The following is a 25,186-nucleotide window of genomic DNA, read 5'->3' on the forward strand; positions in this document are numbered from 1 at the left end:
ATATTTGAAAGGGTTAGGTACCGGAATTGAGCTATTAATTTCTGGGACTGTAAATTCCGAATTTTCACATGAGAAATAAGCATTCTGCTTAACTGTAAAAAAAAATCAGCTTCTTCAGAATTAGAATCAGTCTGGCCTAGTGGATAGAGCACGGGGCTGAGAGTCAAGAATGACCTGGATTCTAATCTTGGTTCTGCCATTTGCCTGCTGTGTGACGTCAGGCAAGTCACTTGACTTCTCTGTGCCTGAGTTGCCTCATCCGTAAAATGGGGATTACAACTGTGAACCCCATGTGGGACAGGGACTGTGTCCAAACTGACTTGCTGTATAATACCCAGTGCTTATTACAGTGCCTGGCACACAGCAAGCACTTAATAAATACCACTAAAAAATAGGCAAGATACCTAATACCTAATATTGTTCTAATCTGAGCCCCCAGAATTCTTCACTCTCCATGCCGTTGGAAAGAAAAGCATAAATCCAACCACAACGCTTCCAGCTGAGGCAGAAAATTGGCTTTTAAAGAATCTAGATGACATTTAGGAGAATTTAAGGAATATTCAAAACCCATTCATTAAAAAAAGGTCTCATTTTCTTCTTGGGGATTAGCAGATGCTTTCTGAACCGTAAACTCAGACAATGACTAATAAGAATCTGTGACAAGACTGGCCTTCACACCATAGCCCCCTAAAATCAGCTCTAACCAACCACTTGATTATTCAGAGCAGGATGAAGGCCAACCCTGAGAAACCAAGCCAACAAGTGCATTTTGTGCTTCACAGGAGGCACTGGACCAAATCCCATTTTCCAAATATGCTGTTCCACCTCAAGTTACACATCTTCAGGGATGCAGAAGCAATAGGGCACCACAAGATTTACAATGGTATTTATTGAGTGTCTGCTGTGTGAAACAGTGTGCTACGTGCTTGGGAAAGTACAAGAACAAAAGATAGAATCCCTTTCTTCCATGAGTTTACAATCGAAATGGGGTGGAGAGAACAAAATGATTTACAAATAGGGCACAGGAAGGAGAATAAGGATACAACAAGAAAAGAGTGCAAATATATCAAGATCAAATAGTGGAATAATTGGATAGACAAAGAAAAATACACAGAGGTACCTACGGGTACAGTTGATGTAACAGATCTTGCAAAGCTTGGAAATTCCGATCGCCAACGTAGTTCCAATTACAGCACAATGTGTTTGATGCCCAAATGAGGGGGGAAAAAAACTCAGTAGGGAAAGAAGCCAGTAGTGTAAACTTATATACAACCCAAACTTCTAAAATAATTTGCAGAATCAATAAAAACACCAAATACCACACTACTTGGAAATTTTTCATTTCATGAACTGGTTTTGGATTATGGTTTCAACATGATCCATGATGATATTCACATCAGCTGCACAGACCTGATATATCTGCTTCCCTGTCTGTTTCATCTTCCCTAATAGGGCCCCATGAGGTGGAGGTAGAGCTCTGTAAGAACCAAGAAGGTGAAGCTGACTGGATGGGCTCTGGTCTATTTCTTCAATCTTTAAAGCCTGCAAGATAGCAGGTGCAAACTTTGAGTAATGAGCTGTAGATGCTAGGATCACTGGGCAGGTTTTGTCTTGCAGTCGATCTGCAACTACCTTAGCAACAGCAGTGTGGGGATCCAAAATATACCCTGAGGAGTGGTATGTAGTGTTGATAGCTGCAAGACAGTCCTCCTCAGAGCACCAGCCAGCGAGGAAGTCCTGCTGGAGCTTCTCAAAGAGATCCTTTCCCATTTCAAAGTGCTGCTGGTTCTCTAGCTGACCGAATAACTTCGTCATCAGGTGTCCATCTTTATTAGCTACCTGGTGTAAGTGTCGTTCCAGGTTTGAAGGCTTTAGAATATCTATTGATGGCGAAAGGGATGGCAACAGGTTTCTCCCCCTTAGGTCATAATGCCCAGTTCTTATAAAATCAGTTAAAACATGGTTTTGATTAGAAGCACAAATGAACTTTCGAATCGGGATCCCCATCATCTTGGCATAGACTGCCGCCAGAATATTGCCAAAGTTCCCTGTGGGGATACAGACATCTACGGGGCTTCCAAAGGGCATAAATCTTTGACTAACAAGATCAAGATAAGCAGAGGCATGATAAATTATCTGGGGAAGCAGCCGGCCCCAATTTATAGAATTAGCTGAACTTAAGGCCGTGCCATATTCCACAGTGAGAAAGCCAGTAAAATCAGAATCATTAAAAATTCTTTTTACAGCTGCCTGGCAAAAATCAAAGTCTGACCTGACACCCAGGGCCCTGCTGTTTCCTCCCTGGCTGCCAATGATTTGTTTTTTCTGGATGTTACTTATTCCTTTCTCTGGAAACAAAGTCACCACAGCTACTCTTTGCTTGTCGTTGCCATTGAGACGACTAAAACCATCTAACACTGCACTCCCCGTGTCTCCAGAAGTGGCTACGAGGATCAGATAATTGCAACTTCGGGGAATACAGTATGCGAACAACTGAGGCATCAGCTGTAAAGACAAATCCTTAAATGATCCTGTGGGCCCATGAAACAACTCCTGGATGAATTGGTTGCCTGAAAGGTGCCGGATGGGGGCAATTTTCGAGCAGGTAAAGTTCTCTCCATATGCGGTTTCGATCATTTCCCCCAACTTGAAAGCAGGTATGTCAGCAGGGTGGATGCACCTTTCCATTATTACCTGGGCTCTTTCTATATAAGTTGCACCTACTAAGCTTTCCCACTCTCCCCAGCTCAACTTTGGAAGCCCGTTCTTGGGAACAAAGAGCCCCCCATCGGAAGCTAATCCTTCAACAATAGCATCGCTAAAGTATTTCGGGGACCCTTTCTGTTTGCCACCTTCTGACCAAATGTCCCTCGTTGAGATGAACGTTTCTGAATGTAAATCTAAATACCTCTTGACTGCCAGGAGCACTTTGCTGGCCACTGCCTCTGGGGAAGCCCCAGCTTCACAAAACACTCGGGTATCATACCACTTTTTGTAGAACGTTTTCCGAAACTCAAGTATCTCTCTCATGGATGCCCCCAAATTCTGACCCACGATTCGATCAACCTTCATCAGTTTCAGGCGATCAATTATATCGTTGGCAGGAACATCCAGGTAGACCACAATCCCATTTCTCTTCAAGTGCTGCATGCTAGCAGCATGCAATGGATTGGACCCAGAAAGGGAAATCACGCTTCCAGATGCAGAGAACTTTAACAGGGCCTTTCCTTCCTCTTCTAAAAATTGCTCATTACCAACATCCTGCAATTTTTTGGACACACTCATATTCCAGGTTTTTTCAAGGACATCATCATCCACATCTATGACACAACAGCCTAGTTTCTGACCTACTATTCTGCCCACTGTTGTTTTCCCAGCACCAGGCGGTCCCATCAGGATAATGTTTTTGTCTGCAACCAGAGAGCGGGTCCAGAGCCATGACTTCCTTAGTTCTGCAACCGAAAAAGTTCTTCGAAGAAGCAACTTGAGATGTTTTTCCGTTTTAAAATGCTTAGCCGAAATGAAAGTCTGGGTTATTAGTTTCAGATGCTGACATCGATTAACGTGAAGCATTCTCTTTTCCCTTTTCTGCCCAAGCTGAACTCAAAACAGCTATTTCCCTTTCAAAACAAACAAAAAAGAGGGTGGTTAGTTATTTATAAGAATATGCTCTTCAAATCTTGAAGGAGACTGGAAAACAAAAGATGAGGATGTGTATGCGGGACTAACAAATTGTTTCTGTGTCTTGCAAGATGCAAGGAAAAAGGATTTGTAAGCAGTGATCCTGCAGTGGAGTTCTGGAAAATCTGATTATTCTTTTAATGACAGGCCCTTCCACTTTAGTTAAAAGACATGACTTTTTAAAAAGAGATTGCCAGAAACAGAATCTTTATCTCTGAAGATACCATGGGTGGTAAGGCACCTAGTTTTTGACCTTTAATTATACTAATGTAGAAATAGAGCCTTTATTTTTCCTAATACAGGTTGCTGCTGATGATTATTTTTCTTGAAGAATGGAATATGCAAGGTAAAGTACTACCCACAATACCCCCATTTCCCCACAATTTACACAAGCACAAATGTATCCCTTTGGATACCACATACGTTTTCCCTCCATTACACACAAAAGATCAGATTTCTCACAGGCATTATTATGGTACTTTAATTTTAGGGTAAAAATTCATTTAAAAAAATCAATCAGCAAAATCATGTAACCAGAATCTGGGCATGTGCAAATTTCACATCAGTGCAAACTGAATCCTTTCCCACCTTTCAGAAGATTAATCTTGGCAACCTTGACAAAAACTTATTTCAAAATGGAAGCTAGGATAGGTACTCCAGTCATTATTATTATTATCATCATCATCATCACTAGAAGCACGTACTATGTATCAAGCCCTGTTCTAGGTGCTGGGGAAGATGCCAGTTAATCAGGTCAGACACCATCCTGTCCCTGATGGGGCTGGCAGTTTAATAGGTTCATCAAGGTAGAGCCCCCATGAATTTGTCAATCAATCAATCAATCATATTTATTGAGCGCTTACTGTGTGCAGAGCACTGTACTAAGCGCTTGTCACTGGGACATTAACACCAATGTACTCATTTTATAACCATTTCATTCTATTGGTGTTTCTCTGGACCTTATATACAATTTTCATTTGTAGACTGCAAACTCCCTGTGGGAAGGGAACAGGTCTACCGCCTCTGTGATACTGTACTCTCCCAAGTGCTTAATACAGTGCTCTGCACAGAGTAAACATTAAATATCACTGACTGATTGATTTCCTGAACATATTCTAACCAGGCTACATTTACTAGATATACTTGAAACTGAAAAACAAAACTATCTAAAGTTTGTGAACCAGCTTTAATTCAACTTAGATATTTTTTTTTTTTTGCTTATATGGCAACATGTTTAGTTCCCACTAACTTGAATACATAAGAGCATGTAGGATCTGCTTCTAAGGGAATACTAATAATAATTATGGTATTTGTTAAGCAATCAATCAATTGCATTTATTGAGCTCTGTGTGCAGAGCACTGTACTAAGCGCTTGGGAAGTACAAGTCAGCAACACATAGAGACAGTCCCTACCCAACAGCGGGCTCACAGTCTAGAAAAGCACTAGACTAAGCACTTATTATTGTGCCAGGCACTGTACTAAGCACTGTACAAAGTGCTGGATAAAGTGTTAATTTCACAGTCTGAAACTCAACGTTACCCTTGCAACCCGGAACCCGAAAAAAAAATAGAACTAAAATGTAAGGGGGTGTGGTTGGAGAGCTCTGAGAGTGCTGATTAAGTGTGAATACTCTCTGAACAGGGTTTTAGGAGCAGTCTGTGAAAGGGCCAATTCTCTGAGTGACTTTCCACACAAATTTAGGAGGCCCAGGAGAGCACCCACTTCCCCACCCTAATAATAACAATGATGATGATGGCATTTGTTAAGCGCTTACTATGTGCAAAGCAGTGTTCTAAGCGCTAGGGAGGATACAAGGTGATCAGGTTGTCCCCCGTGGGGCTCACAGTCTTCATCCCCATTTTACAGATGAGGTAACTGAGGCACAGAGAAGTGAAGTGACTTGCCCAAAGTCACACAGCTGACAAGTGGCGGAGCCGGAATTAGAACCCACGACCTCTGACTCCCAAGCCCGGGCTCTTTCCACTGAGCCACGCTGCTTCGTCGATGCCAACTCAGCAGAATGAAGGGCTTCCCCCTTCAGCTATATAATAATAATAATAATAATAATAATGTTGGTATTTGTTAAGCGCTTTCTATGTGCAAGGCACTGTTCTAAGCGCTGGGGTAGATACAAGGTAATCAGGTTGTCCCATAAGGGACTCACAGTCTTCATCCCCATTTTACAGATGAGGCCCAGAGAAGTTAAGTGACTTGCCCAAAGCCGCACAGCTGACAAGTGACCGAGCCAGGATTTGAATCCACGACCTCTGACTCCAAAGCCCGGGCTCTTTCCACTGAGCCACGCTGCTTCTCCATGCATATGCATATCAATCGTATTTATTGAGCGCTTACTATGTGCAGAGCACTGTACTAAGCGCTTGGGAAGTACAAATTGGCAACACATAGAGACAGTCCCTACCCAATAGTGGGCTCACAGTCTAAAAGCTATATGGCTATATGGCTTCATAAAGCTTATAAAACTGTTTCAGAGTTGGACTAGCAAAACACAGCAAAGTTCACTATTAAACTTTGTAGATAAGAGCGAGTTTTTTAAACTGTAGTTCAATAGTGTCACCGCAGAACAGCATTCTAAGAACTCTGAACAACATTGTCACGGAAAATCAATGCTACCCGTTTTAAGGGCAAAGACCAAAAGAGCATTTTGTAAATTTGAAGGCCCACAAACCATTTTCTTTTCTTTCATTACATTAGCTACAGGCTAGTTTTTCTGGAAAAGCACAGCATGGATTTAGCTCACTCTGATTAAGCCCAAAGAAAAATGAACAATCCAAAAGCATTCTTTTTAATGAAGTTAAACTATAACTCCAGGATTCACTTTGTATTTATAGAGAGAAATGTAAAAGGGAAGTAAGTTTGACCAGTTTGGCCCCAGTAGTTTATCTGTCTTGATCAGGGCCTGCCATCTATTAAAGCTGTCTTTTGATTCTTTACTTTTCTCTAAGGATTGTGGTTATAAGCGGACCACATCTCTTCAGCTAAACTGTAACAAATTTGGTATAAAAAGAAATTTCTTTCATAGGAGAAAGGAAGCAGATTACTACAGTTGGAATACAAATATAGCTAACCTTATTTGGAGCTAAAGCGCCTGGGCTGAAGAGGAAGAATTTCGCTTTTGTCATATGCTTCTAGGCACATCCTTCTGCAACTTCAAATAGGGACACAAACAAGCTCCACGCAGTGTTTCTGTTAACTGCCTATTTAATTTTTCAAAAAGCAGAAGAACCTCACCAGGCCACCACTCACCCCACTTCGGCTCCCCTTTTGGTGATCTTGAAGATTTCAATTCAACAGATTGACATAAATTGAGGGAATAATTCAGTATAAAATAAATTTCCTTCGAGTTAGATAAACATAGTGAACTCTATGCAGGTTGACAACCTTTTTTTTTTGGGCCTAGAAAGCATAATGGGACAGAGCAAGGGCATGTTTGCAGGCCTGGTTCTATGCAGGATATTCTACAAAACCACACGAGGGTGAAATAAGGGACCTGGGCGCAGGCATTAGCACTTGATTCTGCCACTGTGGTAAATTCTTCCAACCCAACCCTATAAGCATCATACAAAATCCTCGAGACAGTCCCTTCAGAGTTGTTATATGTGGATAACTGTGCCCTAGAAGCACAACTCCAAACAGATATTGATTCATTCATTCAATCGTATTTATTGAGCGCTTACCGTGTGCAGAGCACTGTACTAAGCGCTTGGGAAGTACAAGTTGGCAACATATAGAGACGGTCCCTACCCAACAATGGGCTCACAGTCTAGAAGGGGGAGACAGACAACAAAACAAAACATGTGGACAGGTGTCAAGTCACCAGAATAAATAGAGATAAAGCTAGATGCACATCATTAACAAACTAAATAGAATAGTAAATATTCATTGTCATATTTATTGACTGCTTATTGTGTGCACAGCACTGTACTAAGCGCTTGGGAAGTCCAAGTTGGCAACATATAGAGACGGTCCCCTACCCAACAGTGTGCTCACAGTCTAGAAGGGGGAGACAGAGAACAAAACAAAACATATTAACAAAATAAAATAAATAGAATAAATATGTACAAATAAAATAAATAAATATGTACAAGTAAAATAAATAGAGTAATAAATCTGTACAAACATCTATACAGGTGCTGTGGGGAGGAGGAGAGGAAAAAGGGGGCACACTCTGGGAAGGCTTCCTGGAGGAGGTGAGCTCTCAATAGGGCTTTGAAAGGAGGATACAGATATAGATATGCCTACAATTGTAAACTGCTTTGCCAAATTGGTCAGGTGCTATGAATTTACATTAAGTCTAAAGAAGCACAAAGTAAAGACTCAGTTTGCACCTGGAAAACCCTACACACAACCAAAGATTTTCCTAGGCAACAATGAGCTAAATGCCCTGATATAATTCTGTTATCTAGGCTGTACCTAGGCCAATGATGCAATAACAGATTAGGAAGCAGAAATTTAAATCAAGGGTAGCACATCCTTTAGTAGACTGCTGGAATATGGAGGTAGCATGTAGGCTTCAGATCAAGTTGAAGGTCTTCCTAGCTGTATATATGTATATATGTTTGTATGTATTTATTACTCTATTTATTTATTTTATATGTACATATTTATTCTATTTATTTTATTTTGTTAATATGTTTTGTTTTGTTCTCTGTCTCTCCCTTCTAGACTGTGAGCCCACTGTTGGGTAGGGACCGTCTCTATGTGCTGCCAACTTGGACTTCCCAAGCGCTTAGTACAGTGCTCTGCACACAGTAAGCGCTCAATAAATACGATTGATTGATTGATTGACTGTACTGCTACCCAATCGTCTCTGTGGTTATTGGACCTGGACCCTCCAGAAACCAAACCGGTCTCGGAACAGTTCCCTTACAGGAACAGTTCGCTGACAGGCCGTATCACCATCAATTGGCAAGACAAAATTGCAAAGAAAGAAATCCTGGAACTAAGTAATATCAGAGAAGCTACGCTCACCTCAGTACAGCTTCTGTAGGCGCAGAAAGTGAAGAAAATAATTGACGGTTGCTTATCCGAAGAACTTCTGTACAGGAGCTGAAATTGGCCAAGAGGAAAGGTTTCAGGGAGGCGGTAAGGCAAAGTCTCAGACTGTATTGTATCTCCGTGGAAAACTTGGAGACAACTGTCACAGGCAGGCTAGTGTGGTCTGTTGCAATCAAGTAAGGAGTGGCTTTCATAAGGCAAAGAAGCAAAAGTGAAAATAGTGCCAGGTGATCAAGTAAATATGACAAAACAAAGGACAGTCTTTATGTGCAAAGTCTTTGGGGGGAGACTGTGGATTCTGCATTGGTCTTTCAGCAATACAAGCACCCATTGGTTAACTTCAGCATTAGTGGTGTCTTCAAGTACAAGGGACACCACAATATACTGTGTGTGTACACATATATAACATGTTTAATCTTATTTTTTGAGTGCAGAAGATGAAAAGCCCTACCCTATATCATCCCCTAAAATAATCGAGTTAAGCACTTACTAGAGAAGCAGTGTGGTCTAGTGGATACAGCACGGGCCCAGGAGTCAGAAGAACCTGGGCTCTAATCCTGCTCCACCACTTGTCTGCTGCGTTACCTTGGGCAAGTTGCTTCACTTCTCTGTGGCTCAGTTACCTTATCTGTAAAATGGGAATTAAGATTGCGAGCCCCATGTGGGGCAGGGACTGAATCCAACCTCATTATCTTGTATCTATCGCAGCACTCAGAACAGTCTGGCATATAGTAAGCGCATAACAAAGTGCATAACAAATACCATATATAATCATTAGAATAAAAAACTTACTAGAATCATTAGAATAAAAAACATGCTTGAGAAGCAGCATGGCTCGGTGGAAAGAGCCCGGGCTTTGGAGTCCGAGGTCGTGGGTTCGAATCCCGGCTCCACCACAAGTCTGCTGTGTGACCTCGGGCAAGTAACTTAACTTCTCTGAGCCTCAGTTCCCTCATCTGTAAAAATGGGGATTAAGACTGTGAGCCCTACGTGGGACAATTTGATCACATTGTATCCTCCCCAGTGCTTAGAACAGTGCTTTGCACATAGTAAGTGCTTAAAAAATGCCATTATCATTATTATTATTATTATTACTATGTGCCAAGACTACTGAGCAGTGAGGTAGATACAGGATAAGATGATCAGACACAATCCCTACCTCACATGGTGCTCACAGTCGAAGCGGGAAGAACAGATATTTTATGGATGAAGAAACAGACACAGAGAAGTCGCGTGACTTGTCCAAGGTCAAACAACAGGCAAGTGTATAGTCTCCAATATACCACTTCTAGAATGCACTCCCTTTCATACTTGGATGAACTTTTGCCTTCATTGTATAGTCAATTAGTGGGAAATGGGAAGGTGGAAGAGTGAAATGAGGTAGGGGAAGGGATGCAAGAACCTGCCACCCATCAGCATTAGCTACCCCTTTCTTTTCTACTTCTACCACCTAAAAATGCCAGTATCCTGTCAGGCACAGCACAAAAACTGCTTTAAGGGTGAAGGACATGGCACTGTATTAGGCTCTTACAGGCCCTGAATTTACTTATTGTCCAGTAGCACCAGACTGTAAGCTTGTTGTGGGCAGGGAACGTGTCTACCAACTGTTGCATTCTCCCAAGTGCATAGTACAACCCTCTTCTCACAGTAAGTGCTCAATAAATACCACTAAAAATAATGCTGGGGGGCGGGGAGGAGATGGCAATCAATCTAGGTAATGTCATATATCCAAAATTACCTAAGCACCTCCTTTGATAAATTCCCCAGCTAGGGATAACTCTCAAGTCACTTGCAGTCAGAAATGGAGACCAGAGCATTTGAATTTCAGAACAGTGCCTACCTACTAGGTGCTTATGGTCAAGATGATTCTTAAATTTTTCCTGATCGTAACTTTAAAAATTAAGTCACTTATAGATATGAGGTCAAATCCAAGCCTGAATATCACTGAAACACATGCTCGATAAATGTGAAAAATGTTTTAGTTACCACCTTTTCCCATCATCTTACTGACTAGGGCCTGAAACACTGCTTGGCATTTACAACAGGTGTTTTGTTCTTAAAAGGATAGTAAAGTAAAGGTAACCTTTCCCCACTCCTGAAGGATGAAGCTGAAACTTATCAATAGCAACCATAAAATAGCACGATTAGATCCTAGGAGCCTTGGTTCTAAAATCCTTTGTTAGGATGAACAAAATTAATTCTTCCTCTCACTTCTCTAAGCAAAAGGCTTCTACGAACCCTCCCGCCCACAAAGCCAGGACAAAGATATTAATTATAAAGGTACCCAATTCAACAGGAGGATGAAATGTGGGCACTCAAGGTTGCTTTAAAAGGAGGGTGAGAAAACTCAATGAGCACAATTTGCTGTGCAGGGCACCATTCGTCTCCTGGGTTTGTCTAAAACGACTAAAAATAAAGACTAGCTGCCCTGTCCCTGTGCTCGGGCAGACGGAAGAAAAACTAACACCAAACCCATCAGTGCCACCTGTTCGAGAGCTGACCCGGCTCCGCCAACTGTCAGCTGTGTGACTTTGGGCAAGTCACTTAACTTCTCTGGGCCTCAGTTCCCTCATCTGTAAAATGGGGATTAAGACTGTGGGACAACCTGATCGCCTTGTAACCTCCCCAGTGCTTAGAACAGTGCTTTGCACATAGTAAGCGCTTAATAAATGCCATCATTATTATTATTATTTGTACAGCCTTGCAAATATGTGCACATACATAGCTCACCCATATAATTTTACACCTCCCTCGGAAGGATACATGAATGAATGAATAAAATCTGAATTTTCTTCCCTTCCTTGGCAGGCATTACAAAATATGTGGGCACAACTACTTATTATTATTATTGTATTTATACGACATGCGAAGCACTGTTCTAAGCGCTGGGATAGCTACAAGGTAATCAGGTTGTCTCACATGGGGCTCACCGTGTCAATCCCCATTTGACAGATGAAGTACCTGAGGCCTAGAGAAGGGACTTGCCTAAGGTCCCACAGCAGAACAGTGGTGGAGGCAGGATTAGAACCCATGACCTCTGACTCCCAAGCCCATGCTCTTGCATATAGGCCAGGAAAGGTTGGTTTAAAAAAAAAAATCATTTCATTTCCAAAACAATTCGAATGGCGTAGGGGAGCACGTTTAACATTTGCAAATAACGTCTCTCAGCAGTGATGTCAGAAATTGAGTTTTAACTGGCTTCAACTTTTCCAAAACGAGTTAAGATGCCTCTATAAACTAAACCTTAGACCTGGAAGTTATTTGAAATGAACAGTACGGAAATAAGAGCTAGAAGGCTTAACTGTGCATGTCCTAGAGTTAAACTCACCATCACAAAACCCTTGGTACATTTTTTCCTCAGCGCTATGGGGGAGCAGAGGAAAGGGGAAGCAGGAGCGCTTCAGGACACCAACCTGGGGGAGGGAAAGAGAAAGGATTTAGGAAGGGGACGGATCCGAGGTAGAGAGGGTTTGCTGGGAAGAAAACGGGAAGGGTCCCTCATTCCCCCTTGGCCTGAGAACCCGAAAGTCCGCCTCTACCTGCCCATCCTCTTTGTGCCTGCGCACTAGCCCAACCTCATTCCCGCTCTGCCTGAGGACCCGAAAGGCCGCCTCCACCTTTCATTCATTCAATCGTATTTACTGAGCGCTTAGTGTGTGCAGAGCACTGTACTAACCACTTGGGGAGTACAAGTTGGTAACATAGAGACGGTCCCTACCCAATAGCGGGTTCACAGTCTAGGAGGGGGAGACAGACAGCAAAACAACATATTAACAAAATAAAACAGAATAGTAAATATGTACAAGGAAAATAAATAGAGTAATAAATCTGTACAGACATATATACATGTGCTTTGGGGAGGGGAAGGAGGTAGGGCGGGGGGGATGGGGATATGTTTTTAGAGTGTGAGCCCACTGTTGGGTAAGGACTGTCTCCATATGTCGCCAACTTGTACTTCCCAAACGCTTAGTACAGTGCTCTGCACACAGTAAGCGCTCAATAAATACGATTGATTGATTGATTTTGTTTTGTTTTCTGTCTCCCCCTTCTAGACTGTGAGCCCACTGTTGGGTAGGGACTGTCTCTATATGTTGCCAACTTGTACTTCCCAAGCGCTTAATACAGTGCTCTGCACACAGTAAGTGCTCAATAAATACGATTGATTGATTGAAGGAGAGGAAGGAGGGAGCTCAGTCTGCCCATCCTCTTTGCACCTGCGCACTAGCCCAACCTCATCCCCTCTCGGCCTGAGGACCCGAAAGGCCGCCTCCACCTTTCATTCAATCGTATTTACTGAGCGCTTACTGTGTGCAGAGCACTGTACTAAGCGCTTGGGGAGTACAAGTTGGTAACATAGAGACGGTCAATCAATCGCATTTATTGAGCACTTAAGGTGTGCAGGGCACTGTACTAAGTGCTTGGGGAGTACAAGTTGGCAACATATAGAGACAGTCCCTACCCAATAGCGGGCTCACAGTCTAGAAGGGGGAGACAGACAGCAAAACAACATATTAACAAAATAAAATAGAGTAGTAAATATGTACAAGTAAAATAAATAGAGTAATAAATCTGTACAGACATATATACATGTGCTATGGAGAGGGGAAGGAGAGGAAGGAGGGCCCATCCTCTTTGCGCCTGCGTACTAGCCCAACCTCATTCCCCCTCGACCTGAGAACCCGAAAGGCCGCCTCCACCTTTCATGCATTCGATCGTATTTATTGAGCGCTTACTGTGTGCAGGGCACTGTACCAAGCGCTTGGGAAGTCCAAGTTGGCAACATATAGAGACAGTCCCTACCCAATAGCGGGCTCACAGTCTAGACGGGGGAGACAGACAGCAAAACAACATATTAACAAAATAGAACAGTAAATATGTACAAGTAAAATACATAGAGTAATAAATCTGCACAGACATATATACATGTGCTATGGGGAGGGGAAGGAGAGGAAGGAGGGGGCTCAATCTGCCCATCCTCTTTGCGCCTTGGTACTAGCCCAACCTCATTCCCACTCGGCCTGAGGACCCGAAAGAGACAGTCCCTACCCAATAGGGGAGACAGACAACAAAACAACACATATTAACAAAATAAAATAAATAGAATAGTAAATATGTACAAGTAAAATAGAGTAATAAATCTGTAAAGACATATAGACATGTGCTGTGGGGCTGGGGACTGTGAGCCCACTGTTGGGTAGGGACTGTCTCTATATGTTGCCACCTTGGACTTCCCAAGCGCTTAATACAGTGCTCTGCACACAGTAAGCGCTCAATAAATACGATTGATTGATTAATTGATTGAAGGAGGGGGCTCAGGCTGCCCATCCTCTCTGCGCCTGCGCACTTGCCCAACCTCATTCCCGCTCGGCCTGAGGACCCGAAGAGCCGCCTCTACCTCGCCCATCCTCTCTGCGCCTGCGCACTTGCCCACCCTCTCTGCGCCTGCGCACTCATTCCCGCTCGGCCTGAGGACCCGAAGGGCCGCCTCCACCCCGCCCATCCTCTCTGCGCCTGCGCAACCCCCAGGCCCCTTCCGAGACCTGCGCGCCGCCCTTCGGCCCCATTAACGTATCCGCCCCTGCTGCTCTGCGCCTGCGCACACGGGCCCGAAGCCGCCCCTTTCCTCTAGCGCATCCTTATTCGCCTCAATTGCCCGGTTGAGGCGCCGCCATTTATTACCTTTTTATTTCTTTTTCATTATTTTCCCCCCCGGCGAGTTCTGCGGATCCCCGTTCGAATCTACCTTTCCGATTGCCCGGAAGGAGGGGAATCCCCGCCTCCGCTGTTCCCCTTCCGGTCCCCCCCGCATCCCTCGCCACGTTCCCTAGCAACGGTTGCCCCGGCAACCGGAGGGCCGCACTCGGGAGCTCGACAGGAAACCAGGCCGAAACGAAGAGAGAGGAGGGGGCTGAGGGCGGGAAGGGGCAGGGACAGCTCGGGAACAAGAAGGGAGGTAGAAGGGAAATTCGAGAGGGAAAGGCTGGGACGAGATTTGGAGGGGATTCTGTCCTGTGGTGACAATGGCTTCGCTGGCCCCTCCTGAGAGCATTTATAACCTCTTACCCATTGAGCCAAAGAAAGTCAGCAACCCTCCGAGGTGCGTGGGTAAGCAAAGACCCCCTTCTAACAGGGAATTAATATATCCTCAACCCTCTGTCTTATATCAGTCACTTTTTCTGCCTCTTCACCTCTTGTTCCACGGACTTTGGAGTCAGAGGTCATGGGTTCAAATCCCGGCTCTGCCAATTGTCAGCTGTGTGACTTTGGGCAAGTCACTTCACTTCCCTGTGCCTCAGTTACCTCATCTGGAAAATGGGGACTGTGAGCCCCCGGTGGGACAACCTGATCACCTTGTAACCTCCCCAGCGCTTAGAACAGTGCTTTGCACATAGTAAGCGCTTCATAAATGCCATCATTAGTATTATTATTAGACCCAACTCATTCATTCGATCGTATTTATTGAGCGCTTACTATGTGCAGAGCACTGGACTAAGCGCTTGGGAAGTACAAGTGGGCAACAGATAATAATAATGGCATTTTATTAAGCGCTTACTATGTGCAAAGCACTGTTTTAAGCGCAGGGGAGGTTACACAGGGTGATCGGATTGCCCCAGGCCAACAGTCTTCAACCCCATTTTACAGATGAGGGAACTGAGGCCCAGTGAAGTGACTCGCCCAAAGTCACACAGCTGACAGTTGGTGGAGCTGGGATTTGAACCCGTGACCTCTGACTCCAAAGCCTGGGCTCTTTCCACTGAGCCACGCTGCTTCTCTGGTAGAGACGGTCCCTACCCAACAACAGGCTCACAGTCTAGAACCTACCCTGGCGCTTAGTAGTATGTTTGGCATGGAGTAGGTGCTTAAATAATAATGATACACTTTTTAAGTCACTTTCAGAAAAACGAGGTCAATAAAACTGTGATTCCATAGTGAATTTGCCTCCAAGGGAAGGTGAGAATTAATAATAATAATAATGGCATTAATTAAGCACTTACTATATGCAAAGCACTGTTTTAAGCACTGGGGAGGTTACAAGGTGATCAGGTGACCCACGGGGGGCTCACAGTCTTAATCCCCATTTTACAGATGAGGTAACTGAGGCACAGAGAAGTGACTTGCCCAAAGACACAGTTAATTGACAGAGCTGGGATTTGAACCCATGACCTCTGACTTCAAAGCCTGTGCTCTTTTCCCCTGAGCCAGAATTGTCTGTGGGATTCTTTCATTCATTCAATCATATTGAATGCTTACAGTGTGTAGAGCGCTGTACTGAGCGCTTGGAAAGTACAATTCAACGACAAAGAGAGACAATCCTTGCCCACAACGGGCTCAAAGTCTAGAAGGGATATTTGCCCGACTCGGTGAGCGGATGAGGTTGAAGCATTAAGTAAGAAAGTGACACTTAAGTGAAGCAAGAGGCTAATTTGAACCCATTTATTAATAATTTTACAAATTAATAGCTTTCATCATGATTAAAGGTATGCAAAATTTCTGTCGTCCCCCCCCTTTCCAAGTACACCAGGTAGCTTTCTATCTCCTTAAAGTCTGTTAAAACTTGCATTGTTCCAAATTCTTCTCATGCTGAGTATTTTTTCTGCTTTTCTTCAAGATATGTATCAACTTTTAGATCATTTGTGAGACATGAGTTACAGAAAAATAAAGCTGCATGTAAAACCCTGGGACCAGCAAAGGTTGACGTTCCCTCTCCACAGGAGTTTCTACAGAAACATTCAAAGGAAGTAAAACTGCCACCCAGTAAGTTTTGTCAGTCGTCTTTGAAAATATTGAAGATGCAAACAGGTGTTTAAATAATATTTTCAGGAACTGCTTATTAAGCATGAACCACAGATTTTGATCAGTTGGGGTAAGAAAAATGAATCATACAACATTGAACGTTGGGATTCTGGTGTCCTTTTGCTTTTAATTAACAAAAAGATTAGGTAGTAATGCCAAGTGTTACATTCCGTTAGATAGCCAGATATATCTGCCTGCAAGAAATTGTGATTATTGAGAGTGAGTTCTTTTATCTTGGAAATCATTTTTTTTCTCTAGCCATTATTATTTTTAAAATAATAGCAATCCGTGGTTACTAACACTACTAGTGCCCCAAATGAGTTAATGATTGTGTTGCTTAAAATGTGGCTTCTATCTATGCTTGATTTCAGTGCTTTTCTTTGAAGTTCATTCATATATGTGATGGTCTCAGGTGGCTTGGGACAGGCTTAAGAATGTAGGCCACAAGGGGAAACACAGTTCAGTGGCCTGTCAATCACTCCTGATGGGGTTGGCTCACCTGATGATGACATCAACTGGAGTCTGACCAGTTCCAGAGAAGGACTGGGACAAAAGGGAAGTCAGAAGAAAGGATTAAAATGAGGTGGCAAAGAGAACAGATGCTCTCTCTTGCCTTCCTGCTCAAAATTGAAGAAAAATGTTGTGGCTTTGGGGCATATAAGCAATACGAAGGGCCTTCCGCAGGAAAGAAAAGATAAGGCCAGAGTAAATGCAGTGAAGGACCAGTAGGAGACAAGTATCTTTGATACTTCTTTTTAAATTGTGAATATTTTTTTTTCTAAAAAGAGGGGTGTCTGTGTAGTCTGTCTTTGTGAGAACACACTAATATTGCTTTAGAGAAGGAATTGGCTTTCCCAACCAGCTGCTGAGCTCCTAGAGTACCTGTTAGCCATAAAATTTCCCCCAAATTTCCCAGGCTTCTTGGGGGTTCAGCTCCATTCAGGCATGGGATGGTGGCAGCAAATTACATGGACAAGGTGTGGAAACTATAGGTGTTTGATAGCAGAGAGTGTAGGTGAAGCAATCCAAGAGGTCTCCTGTTCTCTCAGCCAGCTCTGATTGGCAAAGGTTGCCTCTGCAGATGTTTCCAGTTGGGCACAGAGAAGATAATTCAGCCCTGAGGGTTTGAGGCTGAAATCCTCCCTCCACCCTGTGTGGCATCAGGGGCCGAAGCAGCTTTTCCTCAGACTGGCCTAGGCAGTGACTCCCAGAACCACCTGCATGAGCCCTGGATTCAAATCTCCCCCCGGGCTGTAAATTTATTGTGGGCGAGGAACACGTCCTCCAACTATATTACAAGCTTATTAGAACAGTGTTTTGCACAGAGTAAGTATTCAATAAGTATGACTGAATCTCTTTAAAAAGTCTTACCAGCCCCCTCAGCCTTCCCCTAGCCTGGTGTTTGTTCTCTGGCAGGGACCATTGATACATGTTGAGCACCATCATCATCATCAATCGTATTTATTGAGTGCTTACTATGTGCAGAGCACTGTACTAAGCGCTTGGGAAGTACAAATTGGCACCAGCCGAGTAGGTTTCACCTCCTCCTCGTATAGCTGCCTTTAGGATCTGATGGTGAGATGATGGCTCCTGCAAGCAGCTGGGCACAGCAATAGACAGGGGTCACTGGTGATGCATGCCAGTGAGGGATACTACTGTTCCCCAACACTTCCTTTCAAGTTAACCACCTCACCGTGCCTCACTCTCATCCCTCTAGACAATAACCTCTTTTTCATATCCTTCTCCTCCCCCTACACATCCAACAGACCTCATCTTTAAAGCCCACTGCCTTCTAGACTGTGAGCCCACTGTTGGGTAGGGACTGTCTCTATATGTTGCCAGCTTGTACTTCCCAAGCGCTTAGTACAGTGCTCTGCACACAGTAAGCGCTCAAATACGATTGATTGATTTAAAGCCCTTCTGAAATTGCATCTCTTCCTGGAGGCCTTCCCAGATCCATTTTTCACCTCCCCACAATTGCCACTTTGGCATGTAGGTGTCACCTAAGCTTTAAAAAAAAACGGTATTTGTTAAGAACTTACTCTGTGCCACTGTTCTAGGCAGTGGAGTAGGTACAAGGGAATCAGGTTGGGCACAGCCCATGGCCCTTATGGGCCTCACAGGCTTAATCCCCATTTTACAGTTGAGATAACTGAGGCCCAGAGAAGTGAAGTGACTTGCCTAAGGTTACATAGCAGATAAGTGGCAGAGCTGGCCAGGTCCTTCTGATTCCCAGGCCCATGTTGCTTCTCTAGGCCAAGATGCTTTTAGGTACTCACCACCTCCTTCCCTCCCACCGCCCCACCTCTGTAGCTTGATTGAGTGATTGTACGATTGATTGATTGTAGCACTTAATGTCTGTATAGTCTATTCCTCCTGTCTATAGTTTATTATAGTATATGTCTCTATACTAGAGTCATTCATTCAGTCGTATTTATTGAGTGCTTACTGTGTGCAGAGCACTGTTGTAAGCGCTTGGGAAGTACAAGTCGGCAATATATAGAGACGGTCTCTATCCAACAATGGGCTCCCAGGCTAGAAGATGTAAGCTCCGTGTTGCTTGCTAATTTCTTTGTTCTCTCCCAAGTTTTTAATACAGTGCCCTGCACACAGTAAGTAGGATTGTCCGATTGGTAGTTCCCAGCCTGAAGATTTGTAGTTGACTACAAATTCAACATAACTACCACCACTCCAGCACTGTCCCATTTCCTAACAGCCACCTGTGCTGTATGTTATAGAGCCTGAAAGGCAGAAGGTAACACTTCCATCATGCGGCTCCCGGACTAGCTTAGTCCTGCTTTCTAAATGAAAAATATTTTGGCCTTAAAATTCCGCCTGGAGGAATATGGCTCCCCGTGACGTGAACCCATGTCGTAGTCATGGGTTCAAATCCCGGCTCCACTACTTGTCAGCTGTGTGACTTTGGGCAAGTCACTTAACTTCTCTGTGCCTCTGTTACTTCATCTGTAAAATGGGGATGAAGACTGTGAGCCCCACGTGGGACAATCTGATCACCTTGTATCCCCAGTGCTTTGCACATAGTAAGTGCTTAACAAATGCATCATTATTATTATTATTACTATTATGTCTAATGGAGTGGGTTTGGTGGATCTTCAGGTAATCATTGTTGTATAACAATGAACTGGCAGAAATACCCATTCTCCACATGCATTTTAGAGTTCTTCTCATCCTTAATATTTATATTAAAGTATTATGTTAAACTTCATCCTACTGTCCAAGAACAGTTCTTTCAGTTCGTTGGAGCTTGATTCTCCCTTATGTTATTGGGTATGTTAGGTTAGCTCTATGGAGTGGTGTGGTATGAACATCAAAACTAAAATGAAATAATGATTTTACTGTTAATTCCAAACAATCGTTCAAAACTAAATTTATTCACACTTAAATAGGGTAAAATCATTCCTTTCTACTTTGACACAACTTTAAAATATTTGATCATCTTAACAAAAAAATTAGAGAATGTACTAGTAACCATGAAACTTTTTGCTTAATTTAACAGGGAAAAAAAGTGAACCTAACCAGCCAAAAAAGTCTCCTGTGGCATCGAAGACAGATCAACCAGTTATAGGAATCGCGAGTGGAAAGAATTTTATAAACACAAATGCGGCTAATGTCATCATGGGAGTAGCTAGAAAGCCTAAACCCATTTATGTTGATAGACGTACTGGAGACAAACATAATCTTGAACCTTCAGGACTTGTTCCAAAATACATCAACAAAAAGGTAGGCTGATAATGGTGATGTTAATGACCCACTTAGGATTCACAGACATTCCAACTGATATTCAAAACTACCGCACATATTAGCATTAGTAATGTGCTCTCACAAGACAAATTATCTAGTTGGCCCGGTTACCTTCTAGTGCAATTTGAGTCAAATCTAGGTAAAGTATGGTGGAAATTCTATCTTCACAGGAAACTTGTGTATGTTGAGCCTCCATTCCCGGGGCTGAAAAGTAACTTCATTTCATTTGATAAATAGCTTTTGCAGTTTTAGTGAACTTCCTCTTAAAGGATCATAGGAAATGATGAATAAAGTGATGGACTTTTGCCCCCGAACACCTGTGGTAGAGGTCTCAAGGCAGAGTTGCAACTATATTTCTTTATTCATTCGATTGTATTTTATTGAGCTCTTACTGTGTGCAGATCTCTGTACTAAGTGCTTGGGAAGTACAGTTCAGCAACAAGTAGAGACAGTCCCTGTCCACAACGGGCTCACAGTCTAGAAAGTCTAGTCTAGTCTTTACTAACTGACCTCACATTCATTCTGGAAAAGGCCTCAACTGTAATAGGCCTCCACAGTAGGTAGACCTAGTCCCTGGTGATGAGCAGGAGGAGAAAATGTTTGCTCTTTTGCACTGCTTGGTCGAACACCATGTAGTTAAGCAAAGCAGCACAGAGAGCAAACACAGTGTCAATCAATCACTCATGATTACCGAACACTTACCGTGTGCTGAGTCCTGTTAAAAGGGCTTGGCAGAATACCATGAAAGTGGAAGACTGGTTCCTGCCCTCAAGGAATTTACAATCTGGTGGTGGAGATGGAAAGACACAAATTATATACATTGAAGTAGATGAACTTCCCAAGCAAGTTAAGGGGATATTTAGAGCACGTTTTGAGCATATCCAGTAAATGGGTGAGAGGCCAAAGAGAAGCAAATAGTGAGACAGAGTAGCCAGAGAGACAGGAGAATCTCTCAAATAAATACACTACCCTCAGAGAAGTGTCTCTTATTTAGGTACACCTGCAAAGACGATGTTTAGTTTTTTCTGAAGAACAAAGGGAATGGGATATTTCATTAGTATACCTAGGTCATTTTTTCTACATTTTTGTTTGCATTTTAATGGTCTGCGAGAAGAGGTGATAGAAAGGAGGAATAAAAAATAACTGTGATAGGAAGGAGGGCAGGGAGCCCAGGAGATAGAGGTAATTTGGGGAAGATGTGGAGGAAGGTAGGCTAAAAAGAAAATCTCGGGAGAGAAATAAGTAGGGAAAGACCTAAGGGAAAAATGCATTAATGGTTGGGGGAATACTGTCCTGCTTAGTTGAGCAGTTTTAATGATAAGCATTAGACTGTGAGCCCACTGTTGGGTAGGGACTGTCTTTATACGTTGCCAACTTGTACTTCCCAAGCGCTTAGTACAGTGCTCTGCACACAGTAAGCGCTCAATAAATACGATTGATTGATTGATAAGCAAGAGCTGGGATGGAAAGAAGTGATACTGACAGCACAAGAGAGGAGCAGCCTCAAAAAGCTGAAATAAATAGAGCAATAGTATATAGGGGAAGCCCCATGGCCTAGTGGAGAAGAGCCTGGGCGTGCGAGAACCTGGGTTCTAATCCCACCTCCACCTCTTACCTCCTGTGTGACCTTGGGGACAAGTCACTTATGAGAAGCAGCTTGGCTTAATAGGGGGAGTAATAGGAATAATAATAGTAATAATAGGAGGCTTGGGAGTCAGAGGTCATGGGTTCTAATTTCAGCTCCACCACTTATCAGTTGTGTGACTTTGGGCAAGTCACTTAACTCCTCTGTCCCTCAGTTACCTCATCTGTAAAATGGGGATTAAAACTGTGAGCCCCACTTGGGACAACCTGATTACCTTGTAACTCCCCCAGCGCTTAGAACAGTGCTTGGCATATAGTAAGCACTTAACAAATACCATCATCATTATTATTATTATTATTATTATTATTATTATCTGTGCCAGGTTCCTTCATCTGCAAAATGGGGATTCAATACCTGTGTTCCCACCTATGTAGAATATGAGCCCCATGTAGGACCCAATTATTTTGTATCCTTTTCAGCACTTAGTACAATGCTTGGTATTTAATAAGCATTTAACAAATACCACAATTATTATTATTATTCCCTGCCCAAGGTGGTATTGGCAGGCTCAGTCACCCAGTGCTTTGTTTCTCACTCAACAGGGAAAATTCTCTTACTTGGCATTGGCAAGTAGTTCTCTATTTTAAAATAGATGAAATACATCTTAATGCTCTGTTACTTTTAAAACACTTCTTGTTTTATTTGATGTTTCAGGGTTATGGTCTCACTCCTGAATACATAATTAAGCGAAATGAAGAAGTAAGGAAAGCCCAGGAAGAGTACGATGCCTATGTCCAGGAGAGTCTCAGAAAGGCAGCCATGAAACGGCTGTCTGATGAAGAAAGGGAAACGGTTTTGCAGGTATGTGTGACCCAGATCTTCCATAATGAAGATCTCTGGGGACCCTTCTGCCTTGCCCTGTGTTTTAAATGTGTTAACATTTCCTGAGTTGTTGCAATCAAGAAAATCCCCTGCATTGTTGTAGCAGACCGGCCCCTTTTGTGAGGAAGAAAAAAAGCAGCCATGAGGAAACCCTGAATTAGGAGCCAAGTTTTTTCTAAATTTGGAATGTGGTGCAACCTTCAGGGTTCAGGAAGTGCATCTTGTCCTAAATACATTAGGCTAATGGGTCATTTTTAAATAAGAAAGATGAATTTTATACAGTACGTATGTTTTTCCAAAACGTATTGTACTATAACTAGGTCACGCAGGAGCTTAGCTCCAAGGAGATTCATTCGGGATTCGGCGAGACCGAAGAAAGAGAGAGGAGCCTTTGCAATGGGGTTCATAGCACCTTTAATCTCGCGGCGGCCGGTCGAGGTCCTGGTGCAAGGACAGCCCCCTTCCACGGGACATCCGTGGAGCATCCGCACCGCAACAGGTGTGGGGCGGTGCTTTTATACAGAACCGGACAGAGGTGACCACTTGCCAATCAATCAATCAATCAATCGTATTTATTGAGCGCTTACTATGTGCAGAGCACTGTACTAAGCGCTTGGGAAGTACAAATTGGCAACACATAGAGACAGTCCCTACCCAACAGTGGGCTCACAGTCTAAAAGACTTGCCAAAGGCTTATCTAAGGCCTACATAAGCGTGGTGCTGCTAGAAGTATACGGCGCATGAGCAGAAAGCAGAGCAAGGAATTCTAGGTATCATAACAAAGCGAGGGATCGTGGATATCACAACAAAGTGAGGGATTCTGGGTATCGCAGTATTCCATGGACATACAGTAGTTTTCACTAGATGGAGCTCTAGAATAGTTGTAACTGTGGTCGAACAAACAGACCACTAATGTAATTGTAATTTCACACTTCTAGGACCTCATAATGCCTCATCTTTAATCTTCAAATTTTCACATACATAAGAGCGAGTGTCCCATTAGCACTTTAGGGGAAAACATTTTGACTAAGGACATAGTCTAGCATGTAATACTCTCTAGAATTTCAGTTCAGTAGGCAAAAAGGTAGGCAGTTTGGTCCAGTGAAAAGCACATGGGTCAGGAACCAAATAATCTGTATTTATTGAGCTCTTGATATATGTAGAGCACCGTGCTGAGCACCGGAAGAGTATGACAGAATTAGCAGACACATTCCCTGCCTTAATGTATATATGTATATATACATATATATGTATATATTTATTACTCTATTTATATATTTATTTATTTATTTATCTTGTACATATCTATTCTATTTATTTTATTTTGTTAGTATGTTTGGTTTTGTTCTCTGTCTCCCCCTTCTAGACTGTGAGCCCGCTGTTGGGTAGGGACTGTCTCTATATGTTGCCGACTTGTACTTCCCAAGCGCTTAGTACAGTGCTCTGCACACAGTAAGCGCTCAATAAATACGATTGATTGATTGATTAATAAGCATACAAGTCAAGAGACCTGGGTTCTCATCCCAGCTCTGCCCCTGGCCTGCTGAGTGGCCACTGGACTGCTGTAAGACCTTAATTGTCCATGTCCCAGTTTCCTCTTGAAAAATGGAGACTCTCCACAGGATAGAATAAGTAAATCTGGAAAAATAGAAGCACCATATCGACTGAAGCTGTTATCATTCTCTTTCACCTGCGCATATGAATTCATTCAGCCCATTTGGGTTCTGTGTTGTCTGGAAATGCCTAACTGAATGGGCCCACATGGTATCGCTAAGACACTTTAGCTCTATTCTGGGAGGTTGAGTGGAGTGTTCCCAGAATAGCTGGCATAAAAGCACCTGGGTTGGCCCTAAATACCCTCAGATATTCCTGTGCAACCGCAGAGCTATCTGGGGTCAGTGTGGACATTTCCAGGGTACCTGCAATTTTTTTTGAGGGTTAGCCACACTGATTCCCAGTCTACTCCAGGGTCAACCCAAGAGCCACAGGATCTGCTCCCAAGCCACAACATCATTAGACTCCTCAGAACTCCTTTACTAGAGGTACCCCATAGTGGTATTGAATTGTTGGATTATTTGCCATGTAGATAATAATAATGATAACAATAAAAGCACCTGGGTTAACCCTAAATACCCTCAGATATTCCTGTGGAACCACAGAGCTATCTGGGGTCAGTGTGGACATTTCCAACATCATTAGACTCCTCCAAACTCCTTTACTAGAGTTACCCCATAGTGGTATTGAATTGTTGGATTATTTGCCATGTAGATAATAATAATGATAACAATAATTGTGATATTGAAATGCTTACTATGTGCCAAGCACTGTAGGTAGAATGCAGTCAGATCGGAAATAGTCCCTGACCGGCACAGGACTCACAGTCAAGGGGGAGAGAGAGCAGATATTTAATTCCCATTTTATAGATGAGAAAACTGAGGCACAGAGCAATAAAGTTTGCTGTGGTC

The 25,186-nt window shown here is 43.1% G+C and overlaps 2 protein-coding genes across 3 annotated transcripts in view; one reads left to right on the plus strand and one right to left on the minus strand.

Moving 5' to 3' along the window:
• Window positions 1-870: 870 nt before the first annotated feature.
• On the minus strand, window positions 871-14,454 carry THNSL1 (threonine synthase like 1). The gene is made up of 4 exons (XM_038755829.1): window positions 14,378-14,454; window positions 12,001-12,111; window positions 8,672-8,749; window positions 871-3,620 (listed from the first exon to the last, which is right to left on the minus strand). Exon 4 carries the CDS (start codon window positions 3,571-3,573, stop codon window positions 1,339-1,341), a length of 2,235 nt encoding a protein of 744 aa, XP_038611757.1. The 5' UTR covers window positions 3,574-3,620; window positions 8,672-8,749; window positions 12,001-12,111; window positions 14,378-14,454; the 3' UTR covers window positions 871-1,338.
• Window positions 14,455-14,483: 29 nt separating this feature from the next.
• ENKUR (enkurin, TRPC channel interacting protein) overlaps window positions 14,484-25,186 on the plus strand; it is a 36,170-nt gene continuing 25,467 nt past the window's right edge. For both annotated transcript variants that reach the window (XM_038755831.1, XM_038755830.1), the window contains exons 1-4: window positions 14,484-14,795; window positions 16,308-16,453; window positions 20,010-20,233; window positions 22,554-22,700. In XM_038755831.1, coding sequence (XP_038611759.1) covers window positions 14,719-14,795; window positions 16,308-16,453; window positions 20,010-20,233; window positions 22,554-22,700 — 594 coding nt within the window. In that variant the 5' untranslated portion in view covers window positions 14,484-14,718. The remainder of the gene's footprint in view (window positions 14,796-16,307; window positions 16,454-20,009; window positions 20,234-22,553; window positions 22,701-25,186) is intronic.

This window comes from Tachyglossus aculeatus, chromosome 13, assembly GCF_015852505.1.
Source record: "Tachyglossus aculeatus isolate mTacAcu1 chromosome 13, mTacAcu1.pri, whole genome shotgun sequence".
In the NCBI taxonomy this organism is placed as follows: Eukaryota; Metazoa; Chordata; class Mammalia; order Monotremata; family Tachyglossidae; genus Tachyglossus; species Tachyglossus aculeatus.